We start from the raw sequence: 17047 nt of genomic DNA, 5'->3' as shown, positions 1-17047 counted from the left end.
TATGATCACCATTGTTTATTGTTGTAAACCTGACAAGTAGCTGCTACTAGTAGCTCTGTGTGTGTCTTCAACCTAAGAGAGGGAAAATATTAAATTCCTTCCTGACTCCAAGATGGCAATCAGACCAGTTTCAGAGATACTTCCAATTTCTTTACTTGCTAAAAAGCCATCTAACCCCTTCTTGAAGCTATCAAGTGTTTTTGGTTTGAGAAGTGAGCAAAAACTCGCAAGCCTTATCTAACTGCCACATATCACCCATTATGTGCCAAATATGTACATTACAGTGGTTTTCAAGCTGAAATCCACCAGTGTGAACAGTACCAAGTAAAAAACTAAAGGTGCAAGACAGAATTATGAAAATGTGTGCAGAGGAGCTTGGGTTATTGCTGTAGATGGAAGTAAAGAAGAAATCTGTAACCTCATAAGATAATCATTAGATAACCCAATTTGCGAATAATAACTACCCACTATAAAATGTTTCCTTAAAGGAGATGGAAAGCTAAAATCACAGGGGGGTTACTAGATTGGTAGGCACCACCCAGTGTATCTATTTGCTTTCCTTTTAGGGCTCTGGCACACGGGGAGATTAGTAGCCCGCAACAAATCTCCCTTATCACGGCCGACAAATCTCCCTGAACTACCATCCCACCGGTGAAAATGTAAGTCGCCGGTGGGATGGCACACGCTGCGCAGGCGATTTTGGCAAATCACCGAAGTTGCCTCGCCGGTGGGATGGTAGTTCGGGGAGATTAGTTGCCCGTGACAAGGGAGATTTGTCGCGGGCGACTAATCTCCCCGTGTGCCAGAGCCCTTAGACATGGCTTGCACTTCACATCCTCCGAAAACACCAGCCTGGGGTTTGCTGAGCACCGTATCTTTCAGCCTTTCAGGCATCCCTGCTGGGGCTGGGCAAATGCATGTGTAGTACAGAAGTGTCCACAAGATTTCTCTGCTATGCATGCACCCTACTAGAACTGGCACAGGGGTCGCCTGGGAGGACACAAAGGGTGGCACAGTGCTCAGCAAACAAGACTGACCCTGGGTAGGAGATAAACACCTATAATCACTGGGGGGGGGGTCCTAAAAACCTAGAAACACTCACTGATTTTCGCTTTCTTTCACTTTTATTGTCGCTATTAGCCCCGAGGCCATGAAGAGTTGCCTTTTTGCCCTTGATTAGAAATAATTAAAAGTATTTACCTTTGATGCTAAACAAAACAATAATACATTTCCATGAAGCTTATGACTGCCCTAATGCTAAGATCAGAGCCAAATATTCCATGGTATTACAGACTTGAACTCACAATGGCATCTTGTCTTTGTAGGCGAGTTTATACAGAGGCGGTTACAGCCGATTTGCTCCGTACTGAAGTGACGTAAGCCTATTGTCCCCTATTAAACCTGGACAAAACTGCCCTTCCTCTCTCCTTCTGACCCCTTTCCCCTTCCTCCACTGTCAACGTTCGCGAGGCCCGGCTTTTGCAATACTTTAAACGAGAAACTCCTCCAGGAATTTTCTAGCAGCGCCACATGGAAGGATACAGCTGAAAAACATTCAAAACACAAAAAGGACATTTTTATACCTCAGCCTACTCTTCAGATCTGTATTTTTATTTCTGCTTTTTGTTTTTTTGTTTTGTTTTTTTTTAGGGGGTGTGTTCATTTTGTTCCAAAGATTGTGTTTATTTTTTATTTTTAAACTGTGGTAAAAGTGCGTGTATATATATTATTTACCTACGTATGTGCTGTGAGCTTTTTTTTTAATATTATTTCTTCACTTGGAGGGGAGGTTTGCAGAAATCAGGAGGACAGAAGATGCCGATAGGATGGGGGAGGAAGAGAGAGATTAGAATAATAGAATTGTTATTATTGGCTCCTGGGGAACCAATCCTCTGGCAGCAAGAGTGTTGCAGACATATTGCATATTGTTTGCTGGGAGTTTCATACAAATAGAGTGGAAATGAAATGGGATGAAAACCCAATCAAAGAGAATAGTGAGTTGGCAGAGGCCTACATGTGAGCAGCTTGAACTGGCATTATTTTGTACACCATGATGTTGCACTGTCATTTGAACACTTTGTGACTGTCTGACTTGGATACAAAGTACTTACCTTCTCTTCAGCTGCTTCAATGGGGATACCTGAAGTGGGGGAGAACGGAAGAATCTGAAAATGGAAAACCAAAATGGCTTCCAAGTTTGGATTATGACGCAGTTCTTCTGTGGGCCTAGAGAGCTGTTGGCAGTTATATGTGTGATGGGGCAATCACAATGATTGGTGCAGTATAAATATGTTTGTATATATGTGTATCTGTGTATTTGTATGTGTGTCTTGTGTGTGTTTGTGTATATATATAAATACACACACACATACACACATACATAAACATCATTTAGAGAACCGGAATCGTTTTACCTTGTTGTTTCAGCAGCATACTAGTGTCATTACAAGATGTAGCAGCAGTGTGAACTAAGGATCGATAGCCTGCCAAAATCCAGCGGTTAAAAATGTCTGCCACTAGTGTTATGGGGCCCAAGGAAAAGGTGCATCTTGGGAATGTTCTGATTTCATGGCAGAAGCGTGCAGGTCTTGTGTTCTGGACTGGGGTAGTAAACCTTTTCAAAATCCTCCCCACTTCTCAGTGAGAATTCCCTTTACATAGATCTTTATGTTCTCTTTTTGTGCTGGTCACAATATCCGTCCTGTCATGGGGACTTCTCTCTGTAGGTGCAGCTTACTTACACAGGAGACAGAACATTCACACTAACCGCACCTCTTGGCTACGTTTGTCCTTGGGTTTGACTTGTTTAGCTCCGCTTATGGTTTCATGATGAGTTTTTCCCACCACCACACAGCTATTTTCTGGAGACAGGGTCTCCTCTATTGATTTCTGTAGTGATGGACGGGTACAAGGAAAGAAAATAAGATAGAAAGGCTAAAAGAAGTAAGCTGCTGTCACTCAGGAAAATGCTGCAGCTTCTACACAATCAGTCAGTAGGATCTTCTTAACCTGCACGGATGCTGCTGTGGATTTTCTTAGTCTTCCTTTCATACAATACAAGTGTATGTGTGCAAAGCTTTTTATCTACACACAAATGTGTGTGCGTTTATACACACAGGAGTAATCTTTATGTATCATTGCACATACACAGTGAGACATGGTAACCGCTCGGCTTGCTTAGGGAAAGCTTGGATGCTGCCTGTCTGTGTTACGTACTAAAGGCAAGGCCAGGGGCACTGTGTGAGAGGGAACAGAACTTTAGGGCTTTGCTGGCAGTGTGAAAATGTTATCTGGATATCGTAAACTCAGTTACCTCATATACCCCCCACCCCCCCCCCACAAGGCAGATAATGAAATGGGAAAATCTATAAAATCTAATATTAGGAAAAGGAAAAAACTGAAAGCTGTTTCATGACCTTGTGTTATTCAATTGGATCTGCCATGAAAAGAGGATGGCAACAATCACAGAGGCCTGTGTGCCCTACACTTCATAAAGAAATATGCGTTTTGTTTTATTCTTAGCAAATTCAAATCTGATTTTCATGATAGTTACCGTTAAGTATTTTTATTTATATACTTTTTTTAAAATATCTGATCAGTTTACTGGGAGTGTGGTTTCTATGTTGTGTAATTGTGTGCCCTTTGGCATGATTAGGACTGGCCCTGCATCTCTTTTGCATTTAATCCAAAACTGAATGAATTTAGAAACAAGATCAGAGCTCAGTCAGCCCAGCCCAATGGTCGACCCTTGTATTTCCTCTGTGGATCCAGGTAGGGAAGCTAGATTGGCCAGTGTATTTCAGTATGATGCAGACATTACTATTGTTAGACAATCTGCAATAGTCTTCATTTTACTTATTTTTTTGTTTTTGCTTCTTATCCACTACCTTTTTTTTGAAGAAGAAGAATGAGTGGTTTAATAACACTAGCAACCAGTGAAACTGTAAGATGGATCACACAGGGCCCATATAATATAAGCGCTGAATAAAACAATAACAATACAACAGAAGCCTGGCAGCAAATCCCGTTTCTGGTTGCCAGGTTCAGCCACCCTAACCCAGAGAGGATTTTTACTTGCAGGCAGGAAGGTGAATAATTAAAGAACTGTTTCGTTTCTCACTTCTGGCACAGCCAATGAAATGAGCTTAGAGAATTCGGTTCCATAACATCCTGATAATGAGATATATAAATGTCATAAACAGAATGAAGCATCTTGAGACCTTTCTTGGGCCCCAAAATGAAGTATGTTTTGTGTTCCATTATATAAATGTTTAGGAAAAGCAAAGAACTGAGGTGCATGTTGTTACAATTTCTTGTTGCTTTGTTCTGTTTCATTCTAGTCAGCACGTTTTATTATATGTCCTGTATTTAAGAAGTTTCTGGGAGTTGCAGTTCAGTAGCCAGAGGACTGAAAGTAAACGTACCTGTATATGGTATAGCAGCACTTGTCATTTCTAGTCAGGGTATGTGAGTTGTAATTCGGCTGATGCTTCAACATTGGATATAACATGAAACTGGCCCTGTATGTGTCTCTGGGCTCCCATTAACATTGGCCACTTTCCCTTAGGATCCAAGTGTGGATCTGTTTGCATGTTCTATAAAGTGTTTCCAGGGAATCCAATTGCTCTAAACCTGCATCCTCGGCAGTTCTTTTTCCATGATTTGGTTTCAGTTGCTGCACTTTTGTATAAGCCAAATTTCAAGCGTTGACTGTTTCTACCCGACTGTTTCTTTGCGGTTTTATCTGTCCAGTATGTTGGCAGTGGTAAAGAACGAACGGTAAAATTGCATTTTTGGCAGTGTGACTGTAGGCTTTTATATGGGTTCAAGATGCCTGGGCTAGAGGAGCTCATATGCAAGTTGTTTAGTAACTGGTACAAAGCTTTAAGATGTCATTCATACAGTGTGACAATTTGCTTGGCTGCTGTCCTCTGGGTAACTATCCTTAGAATTTTTTGCTGTCTGTACTAAAGAGGACATGCTAGCAAAAGAATAAGCGGCTAATTGTGTCCTTTGTGCCAGAGACATGTTGCAGTGCAGTGTGTTGTTGGCCCTCTCTTAGTTATGTTCACATTTATGCTTTATATATATATATGTGTGTGTTGATCACAAGCCTCCTGGGAAGCCAAAGCCTAGTTTAGTTTTGCCACTTACATTTTGTTCAGCTATTTCTGTAGTTTCGTGCTGGCTTTACCTTTCCTCGGGCCCCTTTACAGAATACCATTTCATGCCATGTGAGGGCTTCTTACTTGTGCAATGCAAACACTACAAAGGGCAGGACTACACATTTCTTAGAATGGCGATACCTCGGGAAAACCAAGGAAATCTATCAGGGAGAAACGCTGTCTGATCAGTCCGCTAATGGTGGCTGTAAGTCTGCCTGCATAGATATGTAGCTTTGGATCTTGCTCCTCTCTACTATTGATTGCTACGGCTGCCTTGCATTATCAAACCATGACCATATAGCAGCTAAAACTCTAGTTATTCAGTTTCAGTGGATTCATTTTTGTTTACATTGGGAACGGCCCAGTGTACAGAGGGTGCTAATGTTGCAGTGAAGGACGATCGGTTGTTGATGTGGACTTTATTTCTCTCAGATATTCCCTAAAGTAGTAGTAACTGGCCATGGGATCACCCCCCAAAACAATTGTGTTCTATATGTATCTTTTTAAACTGATGTATAGTTCAATGATCCGGGACACTTACTGTGAATGATAGCATGCCTTGGTTATGTTATGCTACGTAATTGGGTGTAGATACATGTTTAATAAAAGTAAGCTCCTTTATATGAAATGTTTATGGCTTACAAAGATGGCAGTCTTGTTCAGTTGATATCCCTACTGTATATTGTATTTCAGGACAGGAAACAGTTGTATTTGCTGTCACGTTGTTTGCTACAAACAGCAGCTCCACGGCCACAAGGATTGTGGGGTGCAGTGTAGAGAACGTTTATATCCAGTCCTAACCCAAGCTTGAGCTCATAATAAAACAGGGACATGAATTAACTTATTGTTGGCGACTCAGACTGAGTTTTAGCGACTCACAAATCCATTTGTACTAAAGAACTAGCAGAACTTGAGGACTGGAGACTTCAACAGAAACTGACCTATACTGTCTGTTGTAGGATGTCTGCTCTTTTGTCCTATTTCCTACTAATTATATATGGTGGCAGTGTCTATTCCCTAATTTCTACCTAGTGTGATGTGAATTGGCTGGCTTGCATGCATTTTCAATCAGGTCTGTACTTGCCAGGGAGAAACCAAACCATGTCTTAAATGACTCGAGAAAATGCAGTCCAGGTGCAGATCCTTTCCAGTAGCCTCTGTGTTTATAGGGAGACATTATATTCCAGTAACACTACAATCATGGATAATACACTACTGTTGACATATGCTTCACTTAGGTGGATAGGAATTGGAGGCATTTAGACACTATCTGGTGTGTGACGTATACCAGCCTGGTAGCCACACTCTTACCTTTCTTGCTGCTTGAACTCCTTTACAAGTAGAACATGTGGACTCATGTAGATTCTCTTTGGGCTCTGTCCTTTTTGATGAAGTTCACAGTGAAAGGAAGCCCTGCTCTTTCTGGTTTACATCACTAGTAACACCATTAATGGTGGCTGGAGCCTTGCACTCCAACGAGAACTTTGTTAGGGGAACTTTTTGATGTGAATATATGCTTTTGATGAAACACATTAATTTATAGCAACTTTACAACAGGAACAATCATACCATATTTTAAGCGGTATGTGACTTTTAATCAATGAAGGGGGGATATGGCCTTTTTCTTTAACCATTATGCAATCAAACTTTAGATTGGTTAAAGGGCAAGAAAAGATGCACAGTATAGGCCACCCTTAAGCCCTTAAATGTAACACAGGAACCTAATGTAAAGGACACAAATAGGAAACCAGAAAGATATTTATATATAGAATTACCTGCTATACATGTATATATTTTATTTCCTACATTTAATGCGCTTCACTTATCATTTTAATTGTACATCTGTCTTATAAGAACTGACTGCTTTGATGGTCATTTGGATGCCTTCTCCTTGTGAAAATCTGTACCATTTCTGTGTACTGTTTGTGTTGTACCTTTTGATACTTGCGTACTCAAAAAAAAGGCAGCCAAGGCTAATGTCCCACAGAGAATATTTTGGAAATGGCCAATCATTTTGGTGTAGTATTCAGTAAGAACCAGGAATGACCACCAAGATGAAGCAGTTCTTGAATGACATGGGATTTGTGCACACACACACACACACACACACACACACACACACACACACACACACACACACACACACACACATACATACATACATACATACATACATACATACACACACAATACACAGACACAGGCCACTTTAGCTTTAAAAGGCCTGTAATGTGCGCTTTTAGGTAGAAAAGCATCTTATACATTTACATGGGGATGGCTGAACCCTGAGCAGTTGCTGGCTATATTAGGGATTTTTTGCTGACATATGCACCGTTTGGCCATGCTGGTTTTATGTCTATAGAACATAACTTACATTAGTCAGCCAGTGTATTCATTTCTGCAAAGCTGTAACCCTGACTCCAACACTAATCAGGGTACGATATGTTTGGTTGGGCCTAAATTCAAGTCATTGGCTACTGATAAAACAAATGCATCTGAATTATTAGATAAAGGTTTTGCAGGCCATAATAAGAATCCGTGTAGTTCAAAAAAATGCATTGCAGCTATTGTCCCACTATGTTATGTTTTGTCTTGTGTAGATTTAGCTGTTACTGACCGGTTTCTGAGCCATTAAGTTGCCCTTTAGTCCTCTAGCATGTGTATGCATATACGTCATTTCAATTTGTGAACCTCTGGCAAATCAAAGAGCTTTATGGAGTACAAACATGGAAGTGTCTGCATGCATGTTATTACTGTACAGAAAATGGCCTGGGGTTTAATGTGTGTGAGAGAAAGAATAATGGAACCAGCAGTACCGTGAATACAGGAATGACAGGCGCCACTGTTTCAGCTTTATTTGGCTGCTTAAGGACCTCCTGATCAAATGCAGTTCCATTTTATGTTATACAAAGTGTGTGTAGCTGTCTGTCTGTATAGAACTGCAAGCATTTCATAGAAGACACTACTTTCTGACCATTTTAGCACTGTAAATGCCAAACCAGTGTCATTGCAGAGCAATGGGCTGAAATCAAACAGCAAAGGAGTTCAATGAGAAAGTGGTTGTCCTTACGTGTCCTGGATATTGGGCCTTAAGATGAGAAACCTTATTAAATACCCTCCCCTATGAAGGGCAATGTATATGGCACCCTTCTTGTAAGTATCATATTGTATAGGTAACCTATAGGCCACTCAGTATTCACCTGTTATTATTTACTGCTTAGCTGAGTTGGGAAAACTCTGAAAATGTAATAAGTTCTTTGTTTTGTTTTGGGGTTTTTTTGGGGGCAGGGTGGGAGGGAATGGGAGGTAATTTTTGTATTACTATCCATTATGTATAAATTATTGATCATGTTTGCTGGCTTTTATAAACTCTAAGCAAGGGGAGAGAGTCTGGAATGGCGTGGGCAGCCTCTCCTCCCTCCCTCGCCAATGGTAATAAAGCACTGTTTTTAAATAAAAAAAATTGTATGTTTTTGGTTTCTTTTTTGTTCAGAGGTAGATGAATGTGTGCATGCACACAGAACTATGTTTCACACCTTGCTGAGCATGTCTTTCTTCCTGGCATCAGCATTTCCCTGTGCCTTTACTATTTGTTTGTTTGGGGGCTCGCAGTCCTTCCCCTGCAGATATGTGAAAAGAGCTAATCTAATGTTTCAATTAATTTTCACACTCACCAAATTAAGATGTAGGTTCGGGTGCTTATGCCCCAAGCCTTTTGCTCATTAATTTTTCACTCTTCATTCCAAGTGTTACACACTCATATGTAAATGCAAAATTCAAGATGTTCACTCACCGCTTCCTTCTAGTGGTCCAGGTGCCATGTCCCAGAGCCACAGCAAAGCGACACTCAGTTTCAGTATTCAACGTAAAACAGCATGCACTCATCGGGCTCCAGGATATCAAATTGGCGTGGGTGCAGGGACATGGAGTATGCATTTTGCCAACGAAATCCGCCTTGTGTGCCTGCACGGGGAAAGGCTGATTCTTGGCCTGCATTTATCTGCAGGTTGAGAATTAACCCCCGTCTGGCACTACCCTTAAAAGGCAGCTGCAGTTTTTCAGGGTGGGCATTACTGGTCTATGGGGTAGGAATTATTTACTGCTAAGCACTACTAAACAAATAGGAATAGGTACTTTATGCACAGAATAATAACTGAATTTAAACTATGTATTTTCCCTGGGTTTGTGCTCTTGTTTTGCAAGAAATATACCAAAGAAGTGCCATACTGGCATCTTACTTGCTTCTTCCAGGCGTCCCACCCCAATTTAGACTTTCACATGCAAGATTAACATTTTACTTTGTGCCAACAGTTTGGGAAAGGCTCTTTTCTGCTTTAGCTCAATAATGGCTTATGCACAAGGGAGATGGGAGAACCTAACTGAATACTGTGGGATGAACTTGTGTGAGCTGTGTAATAGAGTGGCCTTGCCAACTGCCTGCACATCGGATTAACTGAATAAATGGTGCACAACACAGGTACCAAATGATCAACAGCATTCAATAAAGGGTTAAGGGTGACCGAGGGATAAACCTTCTACCCACATACTCTGTAGGGAGCATGGTACATATTTCTGGTACTGGTACCTGGGTATTGCAGAGTGAGGGCATACTTTTGTGCAGCTACTATTGGCAGGTATTTATAAAGCACTAACCGTTACATAGGGTTGAAAAAAAAAGACCATCAAGTTCAACCCTTCCAAGTAAACCCAGCACACACAAACCTATACTGACTTATCTATACACTCGCATACATAAACTATATATACCAACATAAATGCTAACTGTAGATATTAGTATCACAATAGCCTTGGATACTATGCTTGTTCAAGAACTCATCCAGGCATTAACAGAATTTGCCATTACCACATCTCTAGGAAGGGCATTCCCCAACCTCACTGCCCTCACTGTGAAAAACCATCTACGCTGCTTCAAATGGAAGCTCCATTTTTCCAAATCTAAAGGGGTGGCCCCTGGCACACTGATCATTTTTATGGGAAAAAAGAACATCCCCTATCTGCCTATAATCCCCCCTAATGTACTTGTACAGAGTAATCATGTCCCCTCACAAACACCTTTTTTTTCCCATAGAAAACAACCCCAACCCTAACAGTCTAACCTCATAGTTTAAAACTTCCATCCCCTTTACCAGTTTAGTTGCACATCTCTGCACTCTCTCCAGCTCATTAATATCCTTCTTAAGGACTGGGGCCCAAAACTGCACTGCATACTCAAGGTGAGGCCTCGAGACCTATCAAGAGGTATTATGTAGCACTGTGCAATAGAAGGGTAAATACATCAAACATACAAAAACTGATCGATACAGGCGGTAGCTGGTCAAATTCAAAAATCAGAGACTGTCCCTGGAAATGATGGACTCCTGTCAACTATGGCACTACTGAATCTACCATTGGCCAATAAAAACACAGGCTTTTTGGAAGACTACTGTACTACTTGCCATTATCACTTTTTCCCCCACTTTCAAGTAACACTGAAATTCCCTTCAATAGCATGACACAAAAATATTTAAGAAGGTAACTTGCAACCTGATATGGGATTATTTGACTTCCCATCCTGTGTGATTAGTACAAGTCGGCCAAATAAGTGGGAAGACAAACGAATAAACCGATTTATTTCTGGGTCAGCTTCATTTTCTTATATTGGCCAATCAATTTTGTGCTATGTGTAACCAGCTATTTGTCACAGTTACTAAACGCCAGACAATACTGAGAATTGTCTCTGCTAAAACACATGTAGAGACAGTTATCAGTATTGATCAGTATTGTTTATTTTGTAGCTCCATGTGTCTTAAGTCAGTGGCAGATGGGGAGATTAGTCCCCCCCACGACAAATCTTCATTACCGCTGGCGACTAATCTCCCCGCAATGCCATCCCACCAGCAAGAATGTAAATCACCAGTGGGATGGCATACGCGTTGTTACGATTTCCCGATTGCTAGGATTTTCCTCTCAAGGAAACTTCGGGAAATCGTAGCGCCGAGATTAGTCACCCAAGATAGATCTGTAACTGCGGGCAATTAATCCCTCTGAAATTCCTTTCCACCGGCAACAATAGGAATCACCGGTGGAAAGGCATACGCATCACTTTGGTTTTCTGAAGTCGCGTGAAATCGCCTGCACGAGGAAACTTCGAGTGTTCGGAAAACTGAAGCGATGCATAGGCCTTCCCGCCGGTGATTTATTTTGTTGCCGGAGGAAAGCTAACCTCTGGGGGTTACCTCCACTTCTGGGGTCTTCAGTTTATGCCCTGTCTGCACACAGTTTAGACGCACCCATGTAGACTGGACTTTTTATCCATTAGAAAGCACTTTGTATATGACCATTGTTCTGAATAAACTGAGGGCCCAGAGGAAAGAGAGAACCTTTATAGAAGGTAGGGACACTTTGGCACAGCATTGCTGTATATGTTAAAGCAGTGCTGTCCAACTTCTGTTGTACCGAGGGCCGGAATTTTTCCGACCTACGTGGTGGAGGGCCGATAATGGAAGCCAGTTTTGACCACTCCCCTTTTTGAAACCGCACCCACTTGAAACCACACCCATGTTATCATATGACCATACCCAAATTAATGGTTGTAGTACAGCAAAACCTGCCATACTTTGCCTGCCCTACCCTGCCTGTGTGTGCCATACTCTGCCTTCCCTACCCTGCCTGTGTGTGCCATACTCTGCCTTCCCTACCCTGCCTGTGTGCCATACTTTCACTGTGTGTGCCATTCTTGGCTGGTTTGTGCCATACTTGGCCTGTGTGTGCCATACTCTGCCTGCCCTACCCTGCCTGTGTGTGCCATACTCTGCCTTCCCTACCCTGCCGGTGTGCCATACTTTCACTGTGTTTGCCATTCTTGGCTGGTTTGTGCCATACTTGGCCTGTGTGTGCCATACTCTGCCTGTATGTGCCATACTCTGCCTTCCCTACCCTGCCTGTGTGTGCCATACTCTGCCTGCCCTATGATGCCTGTGTGTATGGCACACACAGGCAGCCTAAAGTGACACAATGCTGGCACTGCTCCTACAGTCTGCACAATAACTATATATTAAAAAAAAATTTTAATTGAAGTACCACCTCAGTGTATGTTCATTTTGTAGTGTGAAGGGATTATTTGTGGGTTTCTATTGCTCCTGAGGTGTGAACAGGGGAACAATGTGGGTGATTACAGCCTGAGGTGTGAACACTGCAGGGGGTGAACAATGCAGAGATTAACAGGTGTGAACAACACAGGGGATTACATATTTAAACAATACAGCCTGATTACAGCCTGAATCTGAGGTGAGAACCATGCAGGGGGGGCAGTTAATCACAGTACTGATACCATTTAAAGCTTACACAAGAGTAAGCCATCAAAGCAGCCAGACAGGTGGGGGGCCACACAGAGGGGGGTCGCCAGTTGGACAGCACTGTGTTAAAGCATGCAACTTTTGGATTTGTTTCTTGTGGCTATGGCAGCCCTTAAAAGACAAGGACAAGGCTAATTAGCTGCCAGTGTGTTACGTATCCCCCCAAATGAATTTCCCAGTTTTTTTTCCCAGACAGGAACAACAAAAGGCAGCACTGTTCAGCCATTTTACTTACCTTACCAATCATCCCTAACTCAGACTCAAAAAATAAGCCTCATCCTACGCATGCTCGAGCAGGATGGCGAGGGGCCGCTGGGAATGCAGGTAAGGTGGCTTTTGCTACCGTTTTCCCTGTTGGTGCAGTTTTTTTCCCCTCAAAGGATCACGAGCAGTGAATTCACCCTTTCCTTGTCCTTTAATTCTTCATATTGAGTATTTGTGCACTGACCATGCTACCTTCTTAAAATATATAGCCTGTTTAAAAAGTTTTTTGGGTTTTTTTTACAAATTTTTATTAATTCTCAAAAGCAAAAGAACAACTGGAATTCAAGATATTTATAGTATTCTATTTTTTTACATTTATGTACAAAAATAAAGCATTAGGTGAGTTATGTGCAGTGAGTAAAGGTGAGACTGCTGCAATGTCATCACTCCCAGCCTTTGCCTCCAGGTTGCTTTGGCAGTTTCAAACCCACCAGTCCGGCCACTTGTTCAGGGCTGCGCTCTCCCTTGGCGTGATACTCCTGGTGAAGCATATCATGGTTTCTAACGCTGTGTAGGAGGCAGAGGTAAGTGGAGGCTTGGAAGTGCAACTCCTGCTGGGCCCGACACAACTTCTCTTCTGTTACCTGAGAAATAACAGAAATGTCAAACAGCAAGTTAGCAAAGGCACCCTGGCGGAACATTCTCCATACAGTGCCTTCCCAATCTACATAGCATCTATTCCAAAAAGGTCATAAAGAAACTATTCTATATAGACTAAAGAATGTTTAGAATGCTAATGAAAATAACATATTAAGTGCAAATCTGAAAAGTATGCCAAACTGGTTTCATGCGCCAACACATTTACTAAAGTATTGCAAATGAGTTTAATTTTGGCAAGCAATAAGCAGCCATGTAATAGAACAGGGGCCATTTACTTTACCTCAAGTGCAAAAGTGTGGCCACTGCGAGGAGCAGTTTGCAGCTTACCCCAGGGCGCAAGTGTTTGCTAAGTGAGCAATAACTGAAAATCCAGCGCAACAAGCAGAGCATTGTGTCAGGAGGCACAGCCAAGCCCTGTATTTAGTGCTGTGGGGCAGCTGGTAAGGACAGGACACTGCAGTGGGCTGTGCAGCTCCCTAACCTGTCCCTCTCAATGATGTGCAGTGTAGGGGAAGGAGAGGGGACACCCATGAGACTCACCCCGACCTATAAAGCACTGTGGGGGAGAAGCGAACAGAGTGCAGAGGCCAAAGGCCAGTTGCACAGAGCAGAACTAAAACAAAAAAGGTCATTTTACTTTTGCACTTAGCACACTGTTTTCCGCTTTGAAAATGACCCCAAAGCAGTCCTCGCTCTGACTTTTACTATCCACTTCATTGCAATGCAAGCATTTGATCATAGAACCAAACAATCGCATTAAAGGAGAACTAAAGCCTAACTAAGGTAGGGAGAAATGATGTTTATTATGTTCTGGGCTTCTGTACCAGCCCAAGGTGACCACAGGCCTTTAGCAGGGAGGTCTGTGCCCCCAAATGCCCCAGTAGCCCTCCCCATCTTCTATTCTGCTGATTCCCTGCACCTGCTCTGTGCTGCTGCTACTCTGTGCTGCTGCTACTCTGTGCTGCTGCTACTCTGTGCTGCTGCTACTCTGTGCTGCTGCTCTGTCCGCATTACAATAAGCCAAACCGTGCAGTCACCTCTTCCTAATATCCCGGCCATTAGCAGCACCCTGACATGTAAAGGAAACACACTGGGATATTATGAGTATGGGGCAGCCTAACAATCCCTGTACAGCTCCCTCCTCCATTACTCTATGTACCATGCAGCTTCAGTCTAGCTAACATTTTAGTTGAAACATATACCATACGGTCATGCTTTGCTGACATGACTACAAACACAGCACATGGAATCTGACACACACACATGCCCATTGCCCAATAATGAAGCGCTGTATCCGAACCCCAATACTAGCTTGGCGACTCGCTCTTACACCAAAATGGCGGCGCCGCTGCCATCCCCGCATTCGGATTCCTCACCTGATTCCGTCTGAATTGCTCTCTAATGTATTTATAAGCTGCCGTATCACGATACCGAGTCACCCCATTCATGTAGCGAAGTTCCCGCAAAAGACCGTGAAACGTGCGCAGGGGGGATCCGAGCGCAGCCATCTCAGCGCCAGTACCAGGCAAGTACCAGGCAAGAAGCTGGCAGGTAGCAGGCAAGTACAAGGCCGGGAGCAGTCAGGCTCGCTGATTGCCGAGAAGCCAAGGGCGAAAAATCGATTGACGAGCGCTGAAACTTGCGAGTTAAGGTTTTGTAGGTTTGACCTTCATATATATTAAGTGCCCCTGGGGCATGAAATGCATAGGGTTTATAGAAATGTTTTAATATAAATTTTAATAAAATCTTTTTGCAACCCCTGTGGAGATTCCTGAGTGCCTATATGCCACAGTGGCTGCTGCTTCTTAAAAATAAATATAGTCAATAACACACTCAGGCCAGTGCTCCTTTTTACTGGAAAGTGCACCAGCTCAGGGTATAGCTGGGAGTGCCATGTTTTTCCTGTTTGGGGATATTTGCTTCAACCATTGGAGGTATATTTATGCAGTAAAGCAGGGATCCCCAACCAGCGGCTCTTGGGCAACATGTTGCTCCCCAACCCCTTGGATGTTGCTCCCAGTCGCCTCAAAGCAGGTGCTTATTTTTTAATTCCTGGCTTGGAGGCAAGTTTTGGTTGCATAAAAACCCAATATTATGCCAAACAGAGCTTCCTGTAGGTTGTCAGTCCACATAGGGGCTATTAGCCAATTATAGCCCTTATTGGCACCGCCAGGAACCATTTTCATGCTTGTGTTGCTCACCAACAATTTTTTCATTTGAAAGTGGCTCACGGGTATAAAAGAGAGGAGTTTCCTGCAAATAATCTTCTGTACTGGGGGCAACAAATCTCCCCATGTGCCATTGCCCTAAAATACAGCTTTTTTTTCTAAGATCTGATCCTTTTCAACGGCGCAGAACTGCCTGCACAAAATTGGGATCACTACTACTACACATCTAGCTTAGGGTAACCTATTACATAGCAAAGAATAGTCCTATACATATTGGCGATGTACATAATGTCCTTAACATCCTGGATGACACCAACTAAACCTCCCACTATGTTTGCCAGATATAATTTTTAAAACCAGCCAAAGTCAGTCACAAAGCCATCCTAAAACTAGCCAAAAGCCATTTCAAAGTAGTCCAAAAATAGTGCAATATGTGCAGTGAAAAAAGAAGGTAAAAAAATTATCTGTGTGAAAAATATGCCTTCTTTAGCCCTCTCAAGCATAGAATCACTTCCTATGCCCATTTATTTTACATTAACCTTGGCAGTAGGCAAAATGTTAAACAAAAACTACAATACCCAAATGCACTGGTAGAGGTGGGCCAGGCACACTAGGAGTTTTCCAGAGTACAACCCCATCTAGCTTTCAAATACTAGCCCAAGTCAGTATCTTGGAACCTGGTACCTTGTACTTTGGCAAGCTGCCGCAGCTTTAAATTAGTAGCCAAATTTGGCAGAAAAAAACCCCAATCTGGCAACCCTGCCTCTCAAAATGTTGTAACATCATAATGGCATCATGACTTTGCCGACAGACTTTCCTGACCTGTGCCAGTGGCATAACTACCATACAGCAGACCCCCCACAGGAGCCTGGAGGACAAGGGGGCCTGGATAGTGACATCTTCTGTATGGTAGTTTCCCCTCCCCAGCCCCTTCTGAATTTGCTGCTTGCTTGGTTATTTGCAGTGGACTGCAAACAATCAATATGTGGACAGAAGAAAGGTTGGACTTCAGTGTGTGAGCTGCCCCTCTGACCAGGCCACCTTACATGCACATGCGTAGTGCTGGTGTGGGACAGTAGCGTGCAGATATGTACAATGGCAACACAGCAGGGGTGAGCTGGTGGGAAGGGGACGTCAAGGCCCGAGGTAGGGGTAGGCAGGCAGAAGAAGTCAGTGCCCAACACCCCCCCCACCATGGCGCCCTAGACACAGACCTCTTCTGCCTACCCATTGTTACGGCCCTGCTGACCAGTGCCCATTCTACCAATCTTACACATTCTCTAGCCTCTTGGCTACCATACATTGCAAAATATACTGAACTGCCTGTACCTCTACAGCCATGTGATCCTGCATATGAAGGAGCCCCAGACTCCACCTCCATCATATTACTGGAGGAATTTGAATATTTTTTTGGAACTGCAGCCTTTCCCCTTCTCCTCTTAAGGCACGAAAGTGAGCTCTATATCATTTAAAGCTTACAAAGCCATGGCTTGGG

The 17047-nt window shown here is 42.9% G+C and overlaps 2 protein-coding genes across 17 annotated transcripts in view; one reads left to right on the top strand and one right to left on the bottom strand.

Annotated features, from left to right (window-relative positions):
* rbfox2 (RNA binding fox-1 homolog 2) overlaps window positions 1-8638 on the top strand; it is a 174262-nt gene extending 165624 nt beyond the window's left edge. For 13 of the 16 annotated variants that reach the window (XM_031900032.1, XM_012960942.3, XM_012960943.3 and 10 more), the window contains one exon: window positions 1326-8638. In XM_031900032.1, coding sequence (XP_031755892.1) covers window positions 1326-1370 — 45 coding nt within the window. In that variant the 3' untranslated portion in view covers window positions 1371-8638. 16 annotated transcript variants of the gene reach the window in all.
* Window positions 8639-13015: 4377 nt separating this feature from the next.
* On the bottom strand, window positions 13016-14998 carry fmc1 (formation of mitochondrial complex V assembly factor 1 homolog; the record flags this gene model as incomplete). The annotated part of the gene is given in 2 exon segments (NM_001113864.1): window positions 13016-13368; window positions 14761-14998. Coding segments are annotated over 2 exon segments (333 nt in total). The 3' UTR covers window positions 13016-13167.
* Between the last annotated feature and the right edge of the window lie 2049 nt (window positions 14999-17047).

This window comes from Xenopus tropicalis, chromosome 4, assembly GCF_000004195.4.
Source record: "Xenopus tropicalis strain Nigerian chromosome 4, UCB_Xtro_10.0, whole genome shotgun sequence".
NCBI lineage: Eukaryota > Metazoa > Chordata > Amphibia > Anura > Pipidae > Xenopus > Xenopus tropicalis.
Note: the sequence above shows the minus strand (reverse complement) of the source record. Positions and strands in the feature narration are given on the sequence as shown.